Consider the following 11,031-nt stretch of genomic DNA (forward strand, 5'->3'; position numbering starts at 1 on the left):
ATTATTATTCTTTTTAAAGCACCAACATATTACACAGCTCTGTATTTATCCTTTCCTGCTACCAGTTGCTATGCCTTTGCTCACTTCGGCATTGTGTGCACATTAGATCCATTAACCTGCTGAAGAGGAAGGAATATGTCATGGGTGCTGCAAAATCTACCTATAGGTGGAAAGAGGATGTGCAAAGAGTAGTGAGCTGTGTTTATAGTATGCAGGTCACTGCTTATCCAAGCAAGCTCTTGATATATTTTCCCAGTCCTCTGTCTTTAGCACTGTACATGTTTAGTGTCAAAGAGTAAACATTTTGTGAATTGTTGTCATACAACAGACAAGTGTTTCAATGTCACTAAAGTAAACAAAAATAAATGTCTCTTGCAGTATGCAGTGCCTGTAGTGAAGTATGACAGAAAAGGATACAAACCTCGTAGAAGACAGCTTCTACTCACTCAAAATACTGCCTATCTTGTTGAGGAAGCCAAAATGAAGCAGAGGATTGACTATGCAAACCTGACGGGTACGTAAATCTTTATAGCCAGGTAATAATTAATAAAGGCTATCACATAATTTTTTACATTGTTGTTGAACTGTTTTTTATGATGCAAACACTGTTTTTGCTCTTAAAAACTAAATGCCAGGCAGAATCTAGCAGTGTTGATATTTATATTAGGTGTGTGCAGAAAGATAGCCATTCCAGTGCGATGAAACTTCTCTTATTAATTGGGAAGATGTTTGCATCTTGTCATGATCACTTTGTGTTTACATGTTGTTTATAGCAGTGGTCACCAATCTTTTCGGAACTACGGACCACTAAACTTACAGGCTCCGGACCGTCCATGCATGCACTGAGAGCCGTGTGTCACTCAAGGGGGAAGAAACTTCCCCCATAATGATGTCATGATGCCAGAACCCTCCTGCGATCCGCATTGGGAAACATGGAAACATGTGCCCCCCAGTAGGGTTAGGAGAAGGACTAGGCGCACTGGCCAGAGCCACGGACCACCGAAATTTGTTGACCGCTGGTTTAAAGTATGCCTGAAAAACACCTATTAAGTAATAGCTGTATGTAACAGTATGCAGTCTGTGAAGTTGTAATTTAAAAGGCAAAACTGCCAATGGCAGCTTCAATTTTTCCATCCTGAACAGTAACCTTCAATAGTTAATTGTTGGTTCTTCATTGTATGTCTAGCACAGTTCAGGCTGTTTGTATGTTGGCTATTACATTTTTTTTTTTTTTAGTGATCCAATTAGTATCTGTTTGTTAATTGGATTTGGCTCACCCCTGTGAAAATTTGAGCTTTACTGGGTGACAGATTGTTGGTAATTATGGTTTTGAACTTTTCTGCATCAGTCTGTTCTCGGAAAATCTGGGGCACTATCGCCCTTTATTTTTATGCACTGTCCTAAGCTGAGCACTGTCCATAATGAGTTGTGTTGTTGTGCCCAAATGCAAAACATTTTGTTTTTAGCTTATTTGTTGATCTGGAGGTTATTTGACACAGTGCTGATTTTTTATTTCTTGTAAAGTTTCTTCCCTTATCCCAATCTTTGAATATGCAGTAAATAGTTTTTTTTATTAACATTATTCTTACATTGTAGGGGCTCTACCAATTATGTTTCCATAACTGCTGTACATACCTCATCTTTACACTGTCACTATACAAGGGGAGCCACTGAATGTGTATAGTGCACATCCACACAGGAATAAAAAGTAACTCACAGTGGACAAACTGTTAATGACTCGTAGAAAGTAAAAGATTTACCTTTACAATAATATGGCATATGTGGTAACAATCTAATACTAAACAATAAATCACATCCTAATACAAGAAGTTTCAATTTTTGTGTCATTGGATATGTTGTGCCTTGTGACAAAAACTGGTCCTGCAATCCATCTTTTATACATAGTTGCTGGATCTGGGGCCTATAGACATTCACTGTACACCAATTTTATTTGTCACTATTGTGAATCTCGAAGTTTCCTATATTACCTGTCAATCTCTAACCTTACATGTTAAAATCTGATATTTTGATGAATAGGCATACGATGAGGAATAAGCCACACATTTGTAACCTGTCAAACGATTACGCGTCATATTTACCACAGAGCCAGTTTTGTTTGCTTTAAATAATTTTGCGGACCATCTCTGTTCTGTTGCAGGAATTTCCGTCAGCAGTCTCAGTGACAACCTGTTTGTTCTCCATGTTAAATGTGAAGACAACAAACAAAAGGTATAGTCTTTGGCTCTCCATTTTCAATGTTCTATAACAATTTTTTTTTACATATATAGAAACCTTTTTTCACATAGTAATATTTACAGCATAAAGCATGTAAGTAGATGATCCTTATATGGTGTCTCGAGTTCTCTAAAAGTAAACCTATTATGAAAAAAAAATGATGAGAGGTGCCATTGCTTATCTTAAACTGTTAGCTGTTATTGACACTGTATCTTCAGTACCTGAAATCACTGACCCAGAACATGTATGTAGAATGCTTTGTTTTAGATGTTCCAGATTGAAGACTATATATTTGGAGGGTGACTATATGCTAGGAAGTTGTGACCGGACTTTATTACATACTATTGCCATTAATTGATGAATATGCTATGATAAAGCTATTTATAATGATAAACCCACTCACTTTTGTTGGTAGTTAAGTTAAAACATTAGACAGTTACATAAAGCGTATTTGGCTGCACAAAGGCTGACACAGTCTGCATTCGGTTTCTGTATGTCTTATATATTTAATTCTACCTTTGTACCGTGACTATATAATGTACTTTATGCTTAGTTTGCATTTTAACATTGATGTCTCGATTTATGAAACCTGATAGATATGTTGAGGGGTGGGGTGCTTTTTTCGCAAAGCTAGACCACAAACATGTGGAAATCCTGATACATCCCTTCAATACTTTCTGTAGTACAATTTAACCAGTAGGATTTGCTTTTTAGGACATGTTTAGCTTTGAACCCAACTAAAGTTTAAACTGATAAATTTTAGCAATGACCACAAGGACAAGGCTGTCTGGTTATGCATTGCCTCCTGCTGATATTGATGGCTGTAACTTCTGACAAAAATGCTAAGACCCTAGGCTTTTACTACACATTCTAACAACCTGTTACAGTTAATAGGATGTCATTCTAATCATCATCATCATTTTTGTCTCCAGGGAGATGCAATCCTTCAGAGTGATCATGTCATTGAAACACTGACAAAAATTGCCATAGCTGCTGAAAAAATCAACAATATCAACATTAATCAGGGCAGGTATGTGTACTTTCTTGTTACCAACATGAAATGTTATTTATGCAGTCAGTCAGAGATCTTCCTTAAGGTGCACTGATAATCTATTATCGTAAATTTAAACCAACAGCACTAAGGAGCAATTGTATATCTAGATTTCATTGTTAGGGACACAAATGCAAGGATACAATATATCCATTTCTCTGTACCATGTAGTAAGTAGGCTGTGATTTTACTGCCCTAACACCATTTTGGTACTTGTTGGTAATAACTCCAGCAAACGGAAGGATTTTCTTGTCTACTCTTAGATCTTAGAGCATTCAAAGTTTAAAGATAAATTTAAAATGTTCTCCCACATTATAGTATTGCATTTTTCATCTTCATGTTCTCAATTAATATTTTATTCACCTTTTGGCACGAGGAGGTACGCTAAGCTCAGTCCATACATCAGATGCTGTGTTAAAAAAATAAAAGGATTGTATTTTGATTTTATGTAGGTTTTACCTAGGCTCACCTCTGCAAATGCTGTTGCTTGCTCTGTTGATCTCTGTTTAGTGCTCAGACCCAAACAAAAGCAAAGGTAATGTTTTTTTCTATGCAACAGCCAGGCAACTAGCATTTTGTGGTCCTTATATTTTCCAAAGAAAAGGTTTGCTTTATCCTACACAGCTTTTAATATTTCCAGACCACTTACTTTAACAACATAGGTTATTTCCATTCCCAATGTGCAATTATGCTCTTTACAACAAAGAGGTATTCTTTTTATTTTTTTATTAAACTTTTTTGACATTTTCTTATTTATTTCCTGTCTAGCATCACGTTTACAGTTGCTCCAGGTAAAGAAGGAGTAATTGACTTTACTGCGGGCTCCGAGTTACTAATAGCCAAAGCTAAAAATGGACACTTGTCTGTGGTAAGGATTTTTTTTACTGTATGCTTCGACAATTAATAACCTTTTCTACATGATGTAAGGTGTGGTTTTTCACAGAATAAACCTCTTAGGACTGTGATGACTGACATTCCTTGATGTGTGGCCAGTTCTAGTGTTGAATGTAATCACTTAACATTCCAGTCCCGTGCTTAATAAAATGAGCCACACTGCTGAGCAATGCCTAATATATATATGATGCAAGAACATGAGCAGAGGTTACCTTTTATGTAAACTCAATAGCACAACATCATTAGATGCAGAACTATTCTGGTTTCCGTTGTCACAGTGGCCAGCCATCATAAAACAGACAAAGTAGAGAGCTAGTAATATAGAAGGAATGGGGCCAAACTTGCAAGAGAATTTAGTGTTGGATTGAATCAAACTTGGGTGTATTTTTTTCTTTTCATGCTGCTGATACCATTTCCAGTTTCATGTTTATTTACTCGCCCTTAAAGCGCTAACAGGATTGCAAAGAACCACTTTGTCTAATACTCTCCATTCCGTTCCATACCTTGATATGGGAAGCAAAAACCTCTGCTTATGGTGGAAGTTTTTAAAGGTTTATTTAGAAGAGATTGTTGCAAAGTAAAAGATTGAAAATAAGAAAAATGCAAAAAAAATTACATGTAGAAACTCTCATTATTTCACATCAGTCAACACATCTTTACAACCTTCTCTGTAAGACAGTAAAGCTGCGTACACACTTCCAATTTTTATCGTTCAAAATGAACGACGAACGATCGATTGGGCAAAAATCGTTCGTAAAAAAAGTAACCAACGACGCCGACGAACGAGGAAAGTCGTTGGAAACGAACGACCGGACCGGCGGATCGGATTGGACGATGATCGTTGACCATCGTTCGTGTGTACGATCGTTCGTTGATCGTCTATGGTCTGAGCATGCGTGACGAACGAACGTTCGTTCACTTCCTGTCGTGCACGTCACTCCCTCTATCGCTCAAACGATCGTATCTATTGTGTGTACAATATCTACGAACGATCGTGTCGTTATCTGTATGTGCAGGATCGGTGCTATACGATCGTTCGTAGATATCGTGCAGGGTCGTTCGTTTAACAACGATAATAATTGGAAGTGTGTACGTAGCTTAACAGAAAGGTTCTCCAGAAGGAACATACAATAGTCATAGCCGTAAAGTCACCCAGCAGATTCATCATCCATAGGGGGGTTGAATTGGCTGTCAGCTTATTGAAACACGTCACTGATTTCACACACATTTACACACAAGTACCAATCTATAATGGCAACTTCGCTAGTTGTGTTGGTATTACTAACTCCTGATGAAGCAGATCAGATCTGCGAAACATGTAAAGTTTAGTTAAATAATTAATTCCGGTCCTTTTCAGTGATGGTAACAACCATAATCATTATGCACTCCTTGTGATGACTCATCCTTGTTAAAAGCATCAGAAGACATTGTTTGAACAAAGCTATTTATCTCTATGATTGATTTTATGATATTATCATGGTCTATGTGCAAATTTATATGTTCAATAAGATGTTCCAATATTTTGTAAAATAAAAACTTTTTTTTTAGTTAGGTTTGGTCCCTTGAAAATCCCTCTTTACAATATAGGTCCTGTTTTGCTTTTCTTCTAAACAGGACTAACAAATATTTACCCTTTACCAATTAGTTTGGGGTGTGGTACCTTTGATTGAATTTGATATACAAGTGGGTTAAAAAAAAATCTTTTGTTATTGTGTTGGTATTAGACTGATCTTCAAGTGTACTTTAGCATTGCTGCATGGTGACATCTCCTTTGTTATAAGCAGGGACAGGCTTCTTACACAGTATTGTGCGGATGTATTTGATCACAGTGCCCCCTTGTGATTTGCAATAAATAAAAGCTGTTCTAGAAAGCAAAGTTATTTCAGTTTATAATTTTTCTTAACATAATTTATAAGGAAATAGTTAAAGCACATACAGGAGTATAAAAGGGTGATTATCAGCCATTCCCTGTACTTTCCAAAGAAAAAAGTTTTTATTTAGGATCATTAGGGATTGTTTCTCTACTTAATGCATTTTATATGCCGTACCTCAGTGTTCAGTATCTCAGAATATGGTGACAGTTTATCAATATTGTATTGTTGCTTATTTTATTTTTATTTTTTATTTTTTTCTTCCAAGGTTGCTCCGCGACTGAACTCACGATGATGACCACTGCCGCCCACTAGGAATCCAATATACAACCAAACTGACAGCTTCACATACATCCATTTCTTCCACTTGTTGGACAATACCTCCTTACTTTTAATACTTCTTGACTCTGCTTTTATATTTTATAGTTACCAAAGACCTGCGCTGCTTATGAGAAAGAGGAAAGAAATTATTTTATATATTTGTGAAATTCAGATATTTTATTTTTAACTTGCTTTTGCACAGGCTTCCCCCACTAGTGACTTCCTGTATTGCACATTTCTTTGGCACATGGCATATGGAGGTAGCCTGGCAGATATGGTGAGTGTGGCAGCCTGCCTGTGTAGACAAGCAACGCAAGGGTGGCTTACCAGGAATCTCTATTTTGCTGTTCTGCCATGGAGGCCCTCACCACTTTGCAGACCTTTACAAAGATATTGAAAGGGGTATATAATTCAGATTTCAGGAGTAGAATAATTTTGGTCTGCTCTAGAAAGAACACATTTATATAATCTTATTTCTAATATGTTGAGCCTGATGAGGAAGGTTTTTGTAGCTTTTCTTCATTGTTCCTAAAGCCTTACTTGTCCATTGCACCATTTTCATAAAGCCATATGTACATTATGGGCATTGAGGATTTTTGTAGTACTTTAGAATAGTAAACACAAGCGTTTGGGGTTTTATTTATGCTAGGGAATGTCCTGTAATTCTAGGTTTCTAGTCTTCATGGACAAGTAGTGGAGAAACCAGTTTTACTCACAGGGCTCCAGTGTGGATTATTATCTTCTGTACAGTTTGGTATGGAAGAACTGGGTCTTCCATAAGTAAGATTCTCCTTTTTAATGTACTAGAAATATAGAGGAGATTATACAACTGGCTGATAGATGTAGAATAGACAGTTCTCAATATGTGAGGTGCAGGGCCAACAACTGACATTTCAAAAGCTCATGTTTATGTAGGAAATTCTTAAATGTGCAATATATAAATATGTTGTGTAGAGCACCTTAACTAACATTTTATTACAAAAGAACCCTAACCTGCTCTCACATCTTATTTCTCGTTCACTAGCTGCCTGGTTATACTGCCAGCAGTCACTACATTGTCACAGATGTTCAGCTTCCCCCTTTTATATCACTGAGTTTCACCTGTTGGGGCATATTAAACGGTTAACTGGCTGACATGTCAGTGTGTTGTGTTTTTTGTAAGTTGAAGTACTGTTGGGGTATAAAAGTCGGCCATTTTTTTGAGGACATCAGTAATACCATCTGGCTGCACTTTCTAGGAACCAGTGATGTCATGGAGGCAGGAAGTCCATTGTGTGAATTCTAGGAAAGTTAGGGTAAAATGTGATGATGAACTTACAGGCATTTTGCTAAAATTGTATTCTGAGGAAGCAGTTTGTATTTTCTGTATAGTTCTTTTGTATGCAATAAAGGGACAGTGTGTACTGCCAAAAAAAGTTTACCACCATCATGCATATATGTCCTGGCTTTTGCTAAAAGTTCTCATGGTCTTAAACTGCTTGATCAGCAGCAAGTGCATTATGCTTTTCAGTTGACTGTTCACAAACCGCCAAGTAGCGTTCAGAAAGTTTCTGAGACTTTAAACATTGTCTTGTGATGCATTGACCAGAATTTCTATTTTTCTATAGCTCTGTCTTTTTCTATACATCTTTTGTATGTGTTAAGAAAAGCTTGTCAACCAAAGTACATATACAATATTCTGCAATCCCAACAATTCCTAGCTTCATAAAACTGTAACATTGCGTAAACTCAAAAGCTTGTTTTAAAAATATTTTAACTTTTTATTCTTTAAATTTTTTTTTTACTTTCCTACACTACAGATGGAGTGGTGCTTTTTACTTCAGATCATACATTTGAAATGGTATAGTTTAGGCTGCCTTTTTCACCCAACAACTAAAGCGGAATCGGTTTTGGCCAAATACGTTGCCAGTTATCCCCATAGACCTAAATATTATTTTGTGTACATTCCCCTACATTCACTGGTTCCTGGTAAATCCCAAGGCTATGATTCCTAATTAGAAATGGCTGGCTGCTTTTGTTGTTGTCTTGGTGATGTGTATGGTTTACATGAGGTGGTCACCACCCTGCACTTATGCCTTGTCAGTAGGTGTACCAGTAAAGAGGAGGATGCTTTAACACCAGTGATTGCATTTGTGCCTTTCCACAATAAATCTGCTGTTAATTAAACCTGTGTCATTTTTCTTTACCTGCCTAGAAGTAACACTTTGCTCAATAATAGGGTTTCAATGGATTAAAAATCTCTATAAACAATATAACTGCAGCTACGGCCCTGATGGCAAGGTATGTTTTCTCCTCAAATATGTTGTTTTAACAGAGCAGCTTTCTAGCACACCAATAGTTAAAATAATATTATTAAACAGTATTTATACAGCGCCAACATCTTACTCAGCGCTGTACATAAAATAGGGGTTTCGTATGGCAGATACAGACAGTGACACAGAAGAAGAGGACCCTGCCCAGAAGAGCCTACAAGAATCTGAATATTTTTATTTATGCCTGAAATAATTCTATAGGAAGAAATACAATAAAGGTGCAGTGTTCGTTAGCAATCAAGGTAAATCAACTTTATGCAGAATTCAAGTTGCCCCCTGTAGAATATATGAATGGCTTGCTATAGTATCAGATATGTCATTTTAATTTAGTGAGCCTGGGTAGCAGCAGGTACCATATTCAGATTGTGAACCAATATAATATAATATAATGTCACGATTGTACAGCCACATTTATAGCTCATTACAATGCCAAAAGTTCATATACGGAATACATGAGGAGATTAAATGAAAAACTTTGGTCATAAACAGACTGACGTGGTCATCAACGTTTTTAATATTTAATTCTGGTACAATAAAGTAATACTTGCCTGGATACAGTAGTTAAAATTGTGTTAGAATTCAGTTTTCTCACTCAATTTTTTTGATCCGGGCCTCCTGTTAATCTCAAGAAGGTTGTAAAACACAACTCCCAGTGACTTGCTAAATTGAATAAGTAATATAGAAGAGGACAGCTTACATCACTATCCTTAGAATTGGTAGGAGCAGCCTGTTGGCAGTAGTAATTTTTTGAAAATGTATTGATTACCCTAATAATTCTTTTACCTCAGATTTACCATTGACTTTCTTCAATACTTATAATACCCCATACTCGAGCCAGTTACTGCCATATTTAGTTTTCAAAACTAATTTGCTGATATACCAATATACATTGTGCTAATTAACTCTGATTCTGCAGAAAGTGTAAATTCATGGGTATAAGACTCAGAAGGACAAGCAGAGTGCTGCTGGGGGGCATTGATTGCTTTTTACATATTTACCACTTCTGAATAGCTGCTTACATTTTAAGAGCTTGGTAATTCCTTAACATAACATATATATATATATTTTATGATAACCCACAAATAATGGACACTAGGAACATAAAGCAGAGGCCAGTCCCGGGGGGGCTATTCCATTCCCCTTCTACCACATGAGCCAATGTCCGGAGTTTCACAAAATGTTATCAACAAAATTAGATGTTTCATTTCAATCCGCCAAATGTTTTTTTTTTTTTCATGAATAAAGAGTTTTATAGATTTTCAAAGCAACAACTAAAAAGGAAAGAGGTACATGAGGCCGAATGAGAGTCCCACTCCTCCAAATTAGGTACGGATGGGAGGAATGAAGCTGTGTGTATTTTTACTACAGAAGCAGCTGCAGCTGGTTGAGCTCTGTCTGGGTTAGAGTTTTCCTCCTTTTTATTTCATCTTGTGGTGACGTCTATTCCTGCTGCTTTATAGGGAATTGCCCGCAGTGTTCTGATAGACCTCTTATTCTGTCGTGGGATTTAAACCTGTTACTGTTTTTTAATCTTTTTTTATTCTTATTTTAGTAATTTCTGTGTGGTCGTCTCATTGTTCAGAGGGGAATAAGTGACATCCTTTGGGTCCTAGCTAATTTGTGTTGGACCAGGTTTTTTTTTTTTGGTGACAGAACCTTTCTGCGTTTTACATTAATGAAGAACTTTTGCTGCTATCTATCAGTTATTTTATTGTTTTTTCACATTGAACTTTCCCCACCTGTCTGTTCCTGTGCTTCCTGTAGTAGGAGGGGGAAGATGGTAGTTTCTTGAACAAGAATGTACAGACAGAAGTTGGCTATTATTCCCCAAATTACTTTTCTCTACCTTGTTAAACAGGAACAGAGATAGTAATAAAAAGCTGTAGCCCCTCTTCACTAAACAAATATTACTCCAGTGCCTGGAAATCCATTGTGCTTTTACTCTGCTTTGACTACATCTTTGCTGAAAAAAAGGGGGTATAAGCCAAAAATGTTACTTATGTAAAGATCCTAAATAATTTTATAATAAAGGTGTGGAAATAAATGAAGGAATCAAAATGCTTTACAACAAAATAGTAATGTATGGATGGGTTCTTGGAAGAAGAGACCTGCACTACAGGAAGCAGACCTCCGGCAACTTTAGTGTATCAAATACTATGTTCAATTGAGTTGTCCATCCTAGATTGTGCCATAGCCCAACTATCTACATTGCAAAACACTTAAAACACATAAAGAATTGATGGGGCTTTTAACAAATAAATGTTATTTGTAAAATTTACTTTTAAGAGATTGGAGATCTTCATGTTTCATTCTTTATATAGCATCAGTTCTTGTTTTTACTTGCCAG

At 36.5% G+C, this 11,031-nt stretch overlaps 1 protein-coding gene across 4 annotated transcripts in view; it reads left to right on the top strand.

The window, feature by feature from the left end:
- The window catches only part of MYO1C (myosin IC), an 84,414-nt gene extending 75,876 nt beyond the window's left edge, over positions 1-8,538 (top strand). For all 4 annotated transcript variants that reach the window (XM_072429404.1, XM_072429422.1, XM_072429397.1 and 1 more), the window contains exons 28-32: positions 379-514; positions 2,159-2,229; positions 3,168-3,265; positions 4,055-4,154; positions 6,320-8,538. In XM_072429404.1, coding sequence (XP_072285505.1) covers positions 379-514; positions 2,159-2,229; positions 3,168-3,265; positions 4,055-4,154; positions 6,320-6,346 — 432 coding nt within the window. In that variant the 3' untranslated portion in view covers positions 6,347-8,538. The remainder of the gene's footprint in view (positions 1-378; positions 515-2,158; positions 2,230-3,167; positions 3,266-4,054; positions 4,155-6,319) is intronic.
- The last annotated feature ends 2,493 nt before the right edge of the window (positions 8,539-11,031 follow it).

Source organism: Pyxicephalus adspersus, chromosome 1, assembly GCF_032062135.1.
Source record: "Pyxicephalus adspersus chromosome 1, UCB_Pads_2.0, whole genome shotgun sequence".
Taxonomy (NCBI): Eukaryota; Metazoa; Chordata; class Amphibia; order Anura; family Pyxicephalidae; genus Pyxicephalus; species Pyxicephalus adspersus.